Source organism: Leptonychotes weddellii, chromosome 5 (assembly GCF_054177405.1).
Source record: "Leptonychotes weddellii isolate Sample4059 chromosome 5, ASM5417740v2, whole genome shotgun sequence".
Lineage (NCBI taxonomy): Eukaryota > Metazoa > Chordata > Mammalia > Carnivora > Phocidae > Leptonychotes > Leptonychotes weddellii.
In genome coordinates this window covers 152,192,238-152,207,937 of record NC_138373.1, presented here as the reverse complement: position 1 = coordinate 152,207,937, position 15,700 = coordinate 152,192,238, and the positions used below count along the sequence as shown (strand labels likewise).

At 40.2% G+C, this 15,700-nt stretch overlaps 1 protein-coding gene across 9 annotated transcripts in view; it reads right to left on the bottom strand.

Moving 5' to 3' along the window:
- TNRC6B (trinucleotide repeat containing adaptor 6B) overlaps positions 1 to 15,700 on the bottom strand; it is a 237,883-nt gene that overhangs the window by 156,600 nt on the left and 65,583 nt on the right. For 4 of the 9 annotated variants that reach the window (XM_081819089.1, XM_081819099.1, XM_081819095.1 and 1 more), the window contains exon 3: positions 11,863 to 11,953. The exons of 2 other annotated variants lie outside the window; for them this stretch is intronic. In XM_081819089.1, coding sequence (XP_081675215.1) covers positions 11,863 to 11,907 — 45 coding nt within the window. In that variant the 5' untranslated portion in view covers positions 11,908 to 11,953. Of the gene's footprint in view, positions 1 to 11,862; positions 11,954 to 13,486; positions 13,551 to 15,700 lie in introns of all 9 variants that reach the window. 3 more of the 9 variants (XM_081819091.1, XM_081819096.1, XM_081819092.1) reach the window with 1 other exon arrangement.

Here is a 15,700-nt window from a genome sequence, read left to right as displayed (position 1 = left end):
GCGTATGTACAATGCTGAATAGAAGGCGGGGGGAACAGCAGATATCTTGTTGTTCTTCATCTTAGAAGTAAATCATTCAGTCTTTCACCATTAAGTTTAACTGTAGGATCTTCATAAAAGCCCTTTATCAGGTCAAATAGTTCCTTTCTATTCCTAGTTTCCTGACAGTTTTTATCAGGAATGGATGTGGCATTTGTCAAATGCTTTGTCTGCATCTGTTGAGTTGATCATATGGTTTTTCTTTTTTAATTTGTTAACGTGATGAATTACATACTGATTAATTTCTGAATGCTCAACCAACCCTGTATTCCCGGGAAAAATCCCACCTGGTCATGTATTATCATATGCTCGAATTTTGTTCAGAATTGTTATACCTACTTCATGAGAGATCCTATTCTGTCATTTTCTTTTCTTGCCAAGTCTTTGGTTTTGATATCAAAGTAATGCTGACCTCACAGAAGGAGTTGGGAAGTATCCCCTTCTCTTCAAGTGAGATTATACTAATTTACATATAACTTGGAACCTTACAATAGTATTCTTCCATCTTCCCCCTCTTAGCCTTTAGGCTGCTGTTGGTGTACATTACATAGATATGAACCCACAACGTGTGTGTAACTTTTATTCAAACAATCAGTTCTCTTTTAAAGAGATTTAAGTAATAGGTCTTCTGTATCTACCCATGTCATTTCCATTTCCTGAGCTCTTCATTTATTTACATAGATTTGCATTTCCATCTGGCATCCACTTCCTTCTCCCTTCCACATTTCCTATAGTATGGAAGGGTATGCTGATGATGAATTATTTCAGCTTTTGTGTGTCTGAAACAGACTTTATTTAGCCTTCATTCCTGAAAGAAATTTCGCTGATTACAAAATTCAAGGTTAACAATTTTTCTTTCAGTACTTTATAGACCACTGTCGTCTTCTTTGCATTGTTTCCATAGAGAAATCCTTATCTTTGTTCCTCTGTTAACAGTGTCTTTTGTCCTCTGGTTTTAAGATTTTCTCTATCACTGGTTTTGAGTAATTTGATTATGATATGCTTTGGTGTGTTTTCTTCATGTTTCAGGAACATTTAACTTCTTGGATCTCTGGGTTTACAGTTTTTATCAAATTTGGGGCCAATATTTCTTAGATTTTTTTTTTCTGCTCCCTTCCCTCTTCTTCAGAGACTATAATTACATGTGTATTAGGTTCCCTGAAGTTGTCTATAGCACACTGATCATCTTTCCATATTTTGCTCTTTACTCTTTTTTCTCTCTGTGTTTTGTGCTGGATATTTTCTATTAGTATGACTTTAAATTCTCTAATCTTTTATTCTGCAATGTCTAATCTGCCACTAATATCATCCAGTATATTTTTCATCTCAGACATTATAGTTTTCAACTTTAGAAATTTGAGTCTTCTTAAAAAATATCTTTCATTTTTCTACATGATTTTTTGAATATCTGAAATACAGTTGTAGTATGTATTTTGATATTCCTGTCTGCTAATTTTAATCTGTGTCAGTTGTGGGTTGACTTCAATTAATTGATTTTTTTCCCTTCACTATGGTCTGTATTTTCCTGATTTTTACATGTCTGATAATCTTTGCTTAGATACCAGACATTGTGAATTTTACTTTGCTGAGTACTGAATATTCTGGATTCCTTTAAGTATTTTTGAGCTTTGTTCTGGGACACAGATTACTTTGAACAGTCTGTTCCTTTTGTCTCTTGCTTTTAGGATGTGCTAGGCTGGACCAAAGTAGTGTTTAGTTCAGGGCTAATCATTCCCTACCAATGAGGTGAGGACTCTGTTAGTGCCACTGCTGAGAGCTCTACCAATGCTCCATGAATTATGAGGTTATCCAGGGTGTAGAAAGAGGCAGTATTATGGGCACGGTTTCTTTTAATCCTCTTGAATTGGTGCCCCACCCTGCCCCAGCCATAAATAGTCTCCTCATATACATGTGCCCGAAAGTATTCTGCTGAATACTCAGGATGAACCCTCCACAGATCTCCAGAGTTCACTCTGTGTGTAACTCTTCCCTCTCTAGTATTCTGGCCAGATCTCTAGGTGCCTTAGTCTCTCCAGACCCTCAGCAAGGCTGCCTGACCCTGAAATCATGACCTTCCCTGCACTGCAGCCTGGAAGCTCTCTCAAGCCAATATGCTGGCATAGTCAGAGGACTCACCTTATTTGTTTTCCATTTCTCAGTGATCACTGCCCTTCATTACCTAATGTCCAGTGTTTTTTAAACTGTTGTTTCAGATATATAGATTATTTTTTCTGTCTATTTTTAAGTGATTATTTCCAGTGGGAAGATGAATTCTGTCCCTGATACTCCATCTTTCCCAGTAGCAGAAGTCCCAGTAACTTTAAAAAAATTGTGTTATTTTAGGAGCATCTGGTTGGCTCAGGTGGTGGAGCATGCGACTCTTGACCTTAGGGTTGTAAGTTCAAGCCCCATGGTGGGTGAGGAGATTACTTAAAAAATAAAATCTTAGGGCGCCTGGGTGGCTCAGTTGGTTGAGCGACTGCCTTCGGCTCAGGTCATGATCCTGGAGTCCCGGGATCGAGTCCCGCATTGGGCTCCCTGCTCAGCGGGGAGTCTGCTTCTCCCTCTGACCCTCCTCCCTCTCATGCTCTCTGTCTCTCATTCTCTCTCTCGCAAAAAAAAAAAATAAAAAATAAAAAATAAAATAAAATCTTATACAAAATTGTGGTATTTTAACCATTTTTACATGTACAGTTCAGCAGTATTAAGTATGTTCACATTAGCATGCAACCATCACCACCATACATCTCCAGAGTTTTTTCCATCTTCCCAAACTACACTTTCCATTCCCCTCTCCCCTCAGTCCCTGGCAACCACCACACCACTCTCTATTTCTATGACTTTGACCACTCCAGGTCAAATTTTTGTGACTGGCTTATTTCACTAAGCATAATGTCTTCAAGCTTCATGCACATTGATGTACCTCTTTTTGTTTATCCCTTCATCTGTCAATGGACACTGGGTTGGTTCTATTTCTTGGCCATGTGAATTAAGGCGGCTATGAACATAGGTATGCAGATATCTGATAAAGTTGCTATTTTCAATTATTTCTTCTTCTGTTTTAATTAATTTTTAATTTTAATTCCAGTACAGTTAACATACAGTGTTATATTAGTTTCAGGTATACTGTATAGTGATTTAACAATTCTATACATTACTCAGTGTTCGTCCTGATAGAGAGAGACAGAGAGCACACAAGCAGGGGGAGTGGCAGGCAGAGGGAGAAGCAGGCTCCCCACTGAGCAAGAAGCCTGATGTGGGACTTGATCCCAGGACCCTGGGATCATGACCTGAGCTGAAGGCAGACGTTTAACCGACTGAGCCACCCAGGCATCCCCCTGCTTTCAATTCTTAATGTTTTTTTTTATTACTAAGTGGAATATCCTTTGCACTTACTATCCCTATTTCTCTTTGTCCTCTAAGTAACAGTTCATAGTAGCCATCTTTCAAAAAGCCACCTTTTTGAAAATCTCCTCTGCCTCATGCTAGACTACACTCTCCATTTCTTTTCTTCTCGCTTACCCAATCTTAAAGCCTTTGAATTATGTCTTTGACTTAGAAACCTTTTCTCTCATATTGTTATATGAAAGCTTCCTTTACATCATTTAGGCATTAGCTCAAGTGCATCTCTTTGAACAGAACTCAGCTAAAAGAGCTTCATCTCAGGGTTGTCAGTTTGAGCCATGCAATGAGCTCCACGCTGTGCATGGAGCCTACTTAAAAAAAAAGTCCAATTTTTAAACTTAGTACTACTTCATTGAACAAACATACTATAATGTTTATTCATTCACCTGTTGATGGACAGTTAAGCTATGTCTGGTTTGGGGCTGTTACAAATAAAGCTACCATGAATGTTCTCACTTAAGTCTTCTTGTGAACCTATGCAGTCATGTGTATTTAGGTATACACCTAGAAGTGGAATGTCTGGGTTATAGGTTAGGCATACGCTTACATTTTTTAAAAGATTTTATTTATTCGTTTATTTTAGAGAGAGAGAGAGAGTATGGGGGAGAGAGACAAGTAGATTCCATGCTAAGCGTAGAGCCTGAGGCAGGGCTCCATCCCATGACCTGAGATCACGACCTGAGCCAAAACCAAGAGTTCAACGCTCAACTGACTGAGCAACACAAGCACCCTGTATATTTAAATTTAAAGATTTATTTATTTATTTAAATTTGAGAGAGAGAGTGTGTGTGCAAGCAGGGGAAGGGGCACGGGGGAGAGAGAGAATCTTCAAGCAGACTCCCCACTGAGCATGGAGCCCAATGCAGGACTCAATCCTGGGACCCCGAGATCATGACCTGAGCCAAAATCAAGAGTTAGACACTCAACCAACTGAGCCATCCAGATGCTCCTGTTTAACTTTATTAGATATTTGAGAAACAGTTTCTAAAGTAGTTGTATCATTTGATACTCTTCTCTAACAATGTATGAGAGTTCCAGTTGCTCCACATTCTTGCCACACTTGGTATGTTCAGTCTTCCAAACTTTGTTGAGTATGTAATAATATCACATTAGTTGTTTTTTTTTTAAGATTTATTTATTTGAGGTGGGGGAGGGGCAGAGGGAGAGGAATAGTGAGTCCCAAGAGTCCCATGCTGAGAGCAGAGCCCAACATTGGGCTTGATCTCACGACCCTGAAATCATGACCTGAGCCGAAACCAAGAGTTGGACGCTTAACCAACTGTGCCACCCAGGCACCCCAATATCACATTAGTTTTAATTTGCATTTCCCTTATGAATAATGTTGAAAACCTATTTTTATGGCCATTTGCGTACCTTATTTTGTGAAATAACTATTTATGTCTTTTGTACATTTTTTAGTTGATCTTTCTGATTTTTAGAGATTCTATATATATTCTAGATATGAGACCCTTATTAGATAAATGTATTATTGCAAGTAGCTTTTCCACATTCTTTTTTTTTTTTTTGAAGATTTTATTTATTTATTTGAGAGGGAGAGAATGAGAGACAGAGAGCACGAGAGGGAAGAGGGCAGAGGGAGAAGCAGACCCCCTGCCGAGCAGGGAGCCCGATGTGGGACTCGATCCCGGGACTCCAGGATCATGACCTGAGCCGAAGGCAGTCGCTTAACCAACTGAGCCACCCAGGTGCCCAGCTTTTCCACATTCTTAATGCTGTCAGCATGTTGGCAGATGTTTAAATTTTTTAAATGAAATTCAACTGAGCAACTGTTCTTTTTTATGGTTCATGCTTTTTGCAATCCTCCTAAGGTCATAGAGACATCTCTCTCTCTCTCTCTCTTTTTTTCATAGAGACAGCTCTTATGTTGTTTTCCAAAAGCTTTACAGTTTTAGCCCTCACATTTAGGTCTTTGATCCATCTCAAATTAGGTTTCATGTATGGTGTGTGGCATAGCAATCATGGCTCATGTATTTCCATATGGTTACCTGGTTGCTCCAGCACCATTTATTGAAAGATCTTCCTTTCCATGGGGCTCCTGGGTGGCTCAGTCGGTTAAGTGTCTGCCTTCGGCTCAGGTCATGGTCCCAGGGTCCTGGGATGGAGTCCCACATCAGGCTCCCTGCTCAGTGGGGAGTCTGCTTCTCCCTCTGCCTCTGCCTCTACCCTGCTTGTGCTCTCTCTCACTCTATCTCAAATAAATAAAATCTTTAAAAAAAAAGAAAGACCCTTTTTTCCCTCATTGAATTACATTAGTCTTTTGAAAAACCCTTTGAAAAATTCTAGGTTTAAAAGAATCAATTGTACAACTTCAGGATGGGCAAGACTGCATACTGGATAATGTAGTTGACTTTGAGACATAGAAGCACTTCCCCCTTAGCAACAGAACCTATAAATTTTAGCTAACACATATGCTAACATCATTTGAAGTTTATTGTGGCCATGTCATTAAATTCTGGTCAAAGAAATATAAAAGCACAGTTGAGTGTGCAACTTTCATGAAGTCTTTCAAGGTAAGTGACAAATTCTCTCTTTTTTGCTAGATGGAATACAAATGTGATGGCTGGGGCTGGAGAGAAAACAGAATTTTCTATTTTTATAAATTAGGGAAATTTTTTAAGATATAGAAAAAAGTACAGAGAATAAAATAACAAACACACCCATGTAACCACCACTCAGATTTAACGTATTTGCTTCATCATATTTGCTTCAGATTTCTCCCTCTTTTTTTTATATTTTTATTATTTTTATTATTATGTTATGTTAATCATCACACATTACATCATTAGTTTTTGATGTAGTGTTCCATGATTCATTGTTTGCGTATAACACCCAGTGCTCCATGCAGAACGTGCCCCCTTTAATACCCATCAGCAGGCTAACCCATCCCCCCACCCCCCTCCCCTCTAGAACCCTCAGTTTGTTCCTCAGAGTCCATAGTCTCTCATGGTTCGTCTTCCCTCTTTTTTTAAAGAAATAAAAGTACAGATACAGTGAAGAGTTGAGGGCCCCTGTGTAGCCAGCCCTTTCCAAGCTCAATCTTTTTCCTCCCCCCCAGATGCAACCCTACTCTGAAGTTTGTGTATGTCTTACCTTTCAGAGACAACTTTAAGAATTCACTGGTTCTGCCTCCTCTGAGTGCCCTTAGTTCAGCTGTGGTCTGTGCACTACTGGTTTAGGGATCACCTGGGGCACTTGGAAAATACAGAGATCCCAGGTTCCCGACTCTTGAGATCCTGTTTCAGAAAGTCCAGGGCGGGCCTGGTCACCTTCATCTTATTATTACTTTATTATTATTTTTTTCACTTACATTTAAAAAAGCATGCCAGGTACAAATCAAAACCACAATGAGATAGTATTTCATATTCACTAGAATAAAAAATACATACAAAAACAAATTGGTGAGGATATGGACAAATTAGAACCCTTATACACTTCTGGTGGGAATATAAAATGGTATACCCATTTGGAAAACAGTTTGGCAGTTCTTCAAAAAATGAAACACAGGGCGCCTGGGTGGCTCAGTCGTTCAGCGTCTGCCTTCGGCTCAGGTTGTGATCCCGGGGTCCTGGGATCGAGTCCCGCATCGGGCTCCCTGCTTGGCGGGAAGCCTGCTTCTCCCTCTCCCACTCCCCCTGCTTGTGTTCCTGCTCTTGCTATCTCTCTGTCAAATAAATAAATAAAATCTTTAAAAAAAAAAAAATGAAACACCAAGTTACCATATGATCTGGCAATTCCACTCCTGGTTATTCACCCAAGAGAAACGAAGGCACAAAACCTTATCAGGAATGTTCACAGCAGCATTATTCATATGCACAAAGCACCCACTCTCCTTGTATGCATTCTTCTACACCAGGCGACCTTTCTAAGGAGTTTCTCTGATATAAGTAAACAGAATTGATTACTCTTCATGTAACTTCTTCAGGATGGAGGACTGAACTTAGCATGGACTTTGGAGTGAGACTTGGAATCCAATGCAATTTATGTTGTTTGCCAGCTATGAAAACAAATGGGAAAAATACCTATCCTGCATAGTTTCTTTCCCAGTCTGCTCTTAAAATACCAAAAGCCATAAGATCTTGTTATAATTTGCTAAATTAGATTCAGTCTCAGATAGAGATATCCTAAACTTAAAGAAGCAAAAGACTTGGGACACCTGGGTGGCTCAGTCAGTTAATCATCTGACTCTTGATTTCAGCTCAGGTCATGATTTCAGAGTAGTGAGATCAAGCCCCACATTAGGGTCCACGATGGGCTTGAAGCCTGCTTAAGATTCTCTCCCTCCCTCCCCCTTTATCCCTCCCCCTCCACTGCCCCACCCCACTCACTCTCTTTCTAAAAAAAAAAAAAAAAAAGCAAGCAAAAGACTTAGTCTAAATTGTCTCATTTAACTCTTTGATATAAAGCCAATCAATAGATCACTTTATTCTTTGTAGACAAAGACTACATTTATTCATTTATTACTTTGATAACAGTAAAGAGAACATTATAACTAAAATGTTTGCTTCCTGATTCATTGTTTTTTTATTTATGGTAATTAATAAAGACACATGGGCACTTAAATCCATAGCTATAATTCTTAAACTCTAGAGCTTATTTGTTTTTATTGTTTTATTATAAAATGCTTAACTATATAAAGAAGTACAGAGAATGAGATCACAAATACTCAACTGCTCAGTTTTATGATAATTTTTACTATGCTTGCCAGATTTCACTTAAAAAATAAACATTCCAAGCCTATAGCTGCAGAATCTCTACAACTAGTAAACCAACACCAACTCGTTTAGAGTATCAACCTAAATTATACTAAATGTAAAGTGAGAAATAGCTGTGCAGTTGAAATTAAAAATTCTGATCCATCCTTGGTAAGAAATATAGCGGAAGATCAGCATTGACTGGAGACTGTCCCAGGAGTCTTGGCTGTTGCCTCCTGTTTCATATGTCCTTTCATGGGATCTACTTGCTTGTCTGTGGTCCCTGCCACCTGACTCGGAGAACTCAAGACCTAATGGAAATCAGGCCACAGGCTGGGTTGGGCCAATCAGATTCTCCTTCTTTACAGAGAATTTGAGTGTCGAGATGCAGATATTCTAGTGTGTCCTCTACATTAACACTAGTTGTTATGAGAGTAAATCATAAAGTAAAATGCACATCTCACCTCCATGCTTTAGAAACCTATTGCCTGTTCTTGAACTCCTTAGCCTAAGATAATCTTAGATAATGGTCTCCGTCATTCCCTCCTCTTCAGCTGGAACCCAACATCTAATCACTATTAAAGATGAGCTCAAATTTTCTCCTTGTCCTCCCTCTGAGAGGTGGAATCTGTTTCTCCTCCCCTTGAATCTGGGGTAGCCCTGGGACTGGCTTTAATTCACCAGAAGATGGGGAAAGGAAAGCTGTTTGACTTCTAAGGCTGCAGCTTCTGCATGCTTGCAGTACTCCCTCTTGGATCCCAGTCGCCATGCTGTGAGAAACATTCCAAGCCATGTACACAGGTCATATGGAGGAGATCCTTGATGCTCAGGTCAACAGCCTCAAGCTGAGCTGCCAGCTGCCAGCCATGTAAGTGAGCCATTTTGGAGGTTTCTGGCCAGTTGGGCCTCCAGATGACTGCAGCCCCCCAGTACCACTCTGGAGCAGAACTGCCCTATAGAGCTCAGTAAATCACTGATCATGAGAGAGAATCAAAGGCTGCGGTGGTGATTTTATTTATATATATATTTTTTCCCTCTATTATTAATATCTTATCTCAGTACCTTTGTCACCATTAATGAACCAATACTGACACATTATTATTAGCTAAAATCCATACTTTATTCAAATTTTCTTAGTTCTTACCTAACATTCTTATTCTATTCCAGGATCTCACCTAGGATATTGTATTACATTTAGTCATGATGTCCCCTTAGACTCCTTTTGGCTGGGACAGTTTCTCAGACGTATCTTGTTTTCTCTTGACAGTTTCGAGGGTAGTCTTGGTCAGGTATTTTGTAGGACATCCCTCTGTCAGGATCTGTCTGATGTTTTTCTCATGATCAGAGTGGGACAACGGGTTTTGGGGAAGAAGACCACTGAGGAAAGGTACCATTTCAGCCCATCACATCAACAGTACGTACTATAAACATGACTTACCTGTCGATGTAGACCTTGACCATCTGGTTGAGATGCTGTTTGTCAGGTTTCCCCACTATGTGAAGCCACACTTAAGGAATGGGGACTTAGGCTCCACATCCTTGAGGGTGAAGTATCTACATAAATTATTTGGAATTCTTCTGCCCAAGAGATTGTGATAGTGGTTTTAAACCCCTAATTTTTGGTGTGGTTTAATACACAGCAAGATATCAGGGCGCCTGGGTGGCTCAGATGGTTAAACGTCTGCCTTCGGCTCAGGTCATGATCCCAGGGTGCTGGGATCGAGCCCCGCATCGGGCTCCCTGCTTGGCGGGGAGCCTGCTTCTCCCTCTCCCTCTACTGTTCCCCCTGCTTGTGCTCTCTCACTCTATCAAATAAATAAATAAAATCTTTAAAAAAAAAATAAAAAAAAATACACAGCAAGATATCTGAAATGCACTCAAATCTTTTCACCATCTCCTGTTAGACTTCACCATTTATATATGCGACATATGCTTCATTCTGTTTATAATGCCCTTCCCACCTCCACCCACCCACTCACCAACCAACCAATAAAAATGAACAAAAACCCCTTATTTTTCCAACAAAACTCCAGTGTCACCTATCATGAAGCTTATCCAGAAGGAATTCTTTGCTTTGACCTAGCTCCTAATACCACACAGTTAATACCACTATCATTGCCCTTATGGTATAGTTCCCTCCCTCAACTAGACTATAAGTTCCCAACATGCAGAGACCCTGCCTTATGTAACTCTGCACACCATACCTGGGACCATCAGCACATACCTGGTGTCCCGTAAGTGTCTGTGAATTATATAATTAACTGAATGACTATAAAGGTGTATTATTTTTTTAATAATACCTCAATTTAAAAGAATAAAAGAGAGAGCATAAATAAACAGCTATAGTCCAAGATGTGTCAGTAAATCTACACTAGAACTGGAGCCTACCTCGTGATGCACAGTTCCACTGTGCAATAGCTAGACCAGGCACTAAGAAAACTGATCACTGCATTTAGTGAGTCAAAGCCACATATAACAGACAAAATAGTTTCTGTTTTCAGATCAGTGTGACAACATAGGCACATAAATACTAAATAAATTAGATCACACGAGTCTCTTTCTAAGGGAATCAGGCCAACGAAGTCCATATCCTCGCCTTTGGATTTCCTGATATGTCATCAAAGACTTTTTACAGAACATAATTTTCATATTTAACTTCTAAAGTGTGGAACAATGAGACAGATTCATGGGTAACTGTGTTAGTGCTATTCAATTTTCTCTTTTACATACACAGCAGGGAAATTAAATAAGCCCTGAAGTGGTCCTTGGGAAAAATATAAGGAATAGTCACTGTGTCTCCAAAAGATTCAAGGGCTTCTGAAGTTTTACATTAATACTAACTCTGTCAACTTGTCTTCCTTCAGTATTTACAATAGCGGCTTTCACTAAAACAGTAGAATGCTCTGCGAGAAAGTGATTAGGTCATACAAAACTGCGTTCTAGTGACCAGGGGAAAAAAGCCCTCCCACAGAGAGTACCAGCAGCACTGGCAGCAGCAAAAAGACTCCCCTCAGGAAGGTCCAGGGCAGCAGACTGGGCACTGTGCAGGACACAGTGTGAGATACCCTTGGAGTGCCCAGGAAGGACTAGGGACAACTTTGAAAGGAGAGAGACATAAAGGTGACACTGAGGGTCCCCATATGACCAGGCAGAGAAAAAGCCCAGGAGAGTCAGGACATGGAGCCAGATATAGAGATATACATAAGCACACAGATAACAATTTATATACAGGGTTTGACAGTGGTTAACATTCATTCACGCCTTAGCTTGAAAACCCAAACCTAACAAATTACCATTTAAAAATTTATAGTAAAAAATGTCTAAAAAATTATTGATAATGTCTCTGTGCAGCAGGAATAAGGGACAGGCTTTTTACTTTTTACCTTACACACTTCTGACTCATTTTAATTTCTTAAAATAAGAATATAGAACTTGCACAATAAAACATTAAAAGATAAAGTGCCACCATTGCACAAACGAAGCATAAAGTTCTCTATGAGTTCAGTAAAATTGGTTTTAAATTGGTCATGGAGCACAACAAAAATGGCTATCAAGAAGAAAAAAAAATCTTCTCAACCTTAGGTTAGGTTTTAATTTAAATCAAGCTAGTTTCTAAATTCACCTAAAACAAAACACCCACTCTACTCACCCACTACCTGTTTTTAATTTCTACCCAAAGTGTTTGCATCTTTAGTAATTCACTGACCTTGGAACTGCTTTCTTCCGACACTTCTCCCTCATTGGTTTGCATGGGAACAGACTCTGTGCAAAACTCTGCAGAAACACACAAATACTGCCTAAAAGAGGTAAGAGGAGAAAAAAAAGGAATTCAGTGCAAAAATCAGTTTTTCAAAGATTAGATTGAAACTGGATCACCAAGGAGGCAATGACCTTAAGTAATGTGTGTGCGTGTGTGTGTGTGTGTGTGTGTGTACACATCTTTGGTAAGAAGGGAAGGAGAGAGGTAGGAGGGAATTTTCCCTACCTTAGGGGAGGATAGTTAGGAAAGGTTGAAGACATTGGGGTATTAAACAGTTCTAGATTTCTTTCTTCTTTTTTCTTGATTTTTGGCAGAGGTGACAGTGAAGATCTTCAGCAATTCATACAGTACAAACGGTGACCCGTCAGAAAGGACGCCCACCTATTTAAAGCAGTGGGCCAGCTGTTAGGCTGTAGCAGGTCATGCTGCCCACATATTACAACAGGCTACTGAAACTGGCCGGGTTTCCTGGGTTTATCATTTATGTTCAATATTTGTGGTATATTTTTTAACTGAAATTATGGTACACGCTAATGGTGGATCCTACTTTTTTAAGAGGATTTGCTTAATGAACTAAATATCAATTAATTTATTTTTACATGAGAACAGGCTGTCCTAGGGCAAAACAATAAAAAGTAGTAATTTTTCCTCTAAGAATAAAATGAGTCAAGTTGGGTTAAAATTTTATGAATTAAAATGTACCAAAAGGAAACTACTAATAAAGTGTATGTAACATTCAAATTTTCATTCAGTATGTAATTCCTGAGGAATAATTACTCAAACTGACACAAAACAAATCTCCATCACATTACAGGTAATCAATGTTTTAAAATCTTTCTAATATTTTATTTTTTTTAAAAGATTTTAAAGAAGCTTCTCCCTCTCCCACTCCCCCTGCTTGTGTTCCCTCTCACTGTGTCTCTGTCAAATAAATACAAATCTTTAAAAAAAAAATAAAAGGTTCATACCTACAAAATATAAAAGCTAAAAAGATGCTTGCCCCAGGATGTGTGTGTGCAGAGACTCTTTTTATAAATGCAGCAGCCTGGAGATATGGTGTGGAAATCTGTTTCCTCATCTGCTGGGTAGGAGAGGAGTATCAAAATATCTACTGTGCTCACCTAATGAGGTTTTTTGGGAACCATTGTGTATTTATGTGACATGAAATGTAAAATTGGTACAGTGGGAGCTCTGTTAATCAAGCCCCATTCACTCACTCCAGATGAACTGACACTGCCCATTCCCAGTGTGAAACAGATGCTCACCGCAAGGGAAACAGGCTTTCTCTAGCTGGTTTTGCCCCTCATCTGTTTATGACAGTTGTGCAAAAATAAACTTGCTCTTTCTATGAAAATTAAATTGACAGCACTGGAAAAAGTCAGGAAGCTACCTAGAAGGATGTCGTATGCAAACTGCTTCACAAATGTCCTTAAGCTCTCATTCTACTTTACAGAAATAGAGACTGTATTCATAAATGATGCATTATACGGACAGCGGACAGAGAAAGACACCCCAATGATTTCTGTGCCATTTCCGTTTGAATGTGCTTGGAAAGAGGAACCTCCTTCACCTCTCCCGAGGTCTCCCTCCTGGCTCTTCTCCACAGGTACAGGTTCCACCCCGGAGGATCCTTTCTGAATGGTGAGATCAAAGGGAGAAACAGGGTACGTGAGCTCAGCCCTTTTCTCTTCCTTTTGGGAGCCAGCTGTCCCCAGGGAGCATGCACTTTCCTCTGCTCTTGTTCCCCTAAATGCAGGCCCCTCACAATTACCTGGGACTAGGTAAGCCTGTTGAATATTGAGTTCAGTGCTAGGAAGTTCACTTGCCTATAGATGTACGCCATATTCTCCAATATAGCTTTATTAGTAACAGAGATGATATTTCGGTCTCTCAAATGCCCTACTCTTTTATTTCTCAGTTGGTATAGAACTCAGCCAAGGGAAAAAGAGTGCTATTTACTGGGTCTCTCAAAGACCCTAATATCTGGTATGTGAAACTAAAGTTTTGATAAATACGCATGAAGGAAAATTTGGGGAGTAAAATGCATGTGGAATTTCTAAGGCTTCTGTTGGGGCAGGACTTTGGGCCTTGGTCTTTTTAACGAGAGAGCAACGTGTTTCAATCTTGTAGAGGTTTACATGAGGCCACATGCATTTTTACTGTCACACACCAGCTTTACACTATTGAGGCCGAATTAGAAGTTTATAAACCACAGGCTAAACTGTATTTTGACATTAGTGATGACTGTAGTTATGGTAACTTTGTCTTCAGGTAGTGGCTGTTTCTATAGAGACAAGGCTGAATACACCAGGCACACAAGCCTTAGCAAAGGCTTGGGGGCTTTGCTGGCGACAGCAAGGAAAGAAGCCGCAGTCCGTTGTGGTGGTGGTACTGAAGGCTCATCTAAATGTCAGCTGTGCAAGTGACCTCAGCACTCATCGGCCACTCTGGCCTAGCAAGCAAATGCCCGCTGTGCTGGCCTCAGCAAAGGGAACAGGGCATTAGCAGGCTTGGTTGGCTTCAAAGTACAGAAGGCTGCTCCTGACCTTGAATTATGCAGGCACAGCTTTTCCTAAGCAGGCATGGCTGAGGCAAAGATTAGACTTTAGGGAAAAGAGACTTTCTTCATACTTTTAGATATTAATGAGTAGAACAATTATTTGTTGCACATAAGCTGCAAGGCAGCTGAATTTCAAACGACACATGTGCTACAAAACCAGTGAAGTTTATGTTTAAATTGTTTGTGCTCAGCTTACACAGGCAATCCAAACAGGAAATGGAAATTAAAGAGATGTCTCACTATCCTCATAGAAGGCAGGGAGGCAGGGAACTTATACAGGAAGGGAAGGAACTTGGTAACTGGGGCTGCCACTACTATAAATCCCTAAATATTGCAAAAAGAAGGTGATACTTCAAGTATTAATCTTTAAAGCAGAAGACAGTGTACATTGGTTGGGTTTTTTTGAGATACAGTAAAGGCCCAGTTCCAAATTTAACCTCCTGCTGGCAGATTTTTCCAAATTGGGTGGAAGTGTCCCAGTCGTGGATTCTGTACACTGGCGTGGGCTAACTGGATATCCTGGAGAGGCTCAAACCAAGAGGACCTCATCCATCCTCCCTCCCTCAGATACCAACGTGGCAAGACTGAGTACAGCATTCTGAGAACCTACATTTATCAGAAATTACTGCTCATGGGCAGGAGGTAGACTTACTTTCTGAATCTGGTGGCTATGGGGACAGTGCTGAAACCATTTTGTTTAGCCTTGGAGTTCATATAATTTATATACTGTTCTGATCTATTTTAGGATCTCCTGAAGGCATAATCTATTTTGCATATCAATTTTGCCCAAGAAAATATCCAAGAGAAGAGTGGGTGGTAGTGGGGGTTTGTCCTCTTGAAAGTGGGAGCAGGACTGTTCTGAGACCCCCTCTGTCCTAGAGGGGAAGGACACACCCGACATGACCTGGATTACACTGGTGCTAGGAGACAATGTGCTAGGAGACGAGCTCTTCTGTGTTAGGGGAGGAAAACCTGCCCACCCTCGATGCTTCCTTCCATGGGAGGCAATATCCCTTTACTACTATTGGCCTTATATTCCTAACATGCTGTCAGGGTGAAGTGACTTGTCCGGTCAGTGAGTTTGGAAGAGGAAACTGGGCTTGCATAGTCCAGCACCCCCCAGGCCCTTTCCTGTGGGGGCACCTATTCTGCTCTGCTCCTTCCTTCTAGAAGGCGAGTCTGTCCCTAACTAGTACTGCTGGGTGAGGAAACCCGTTAAGTTTC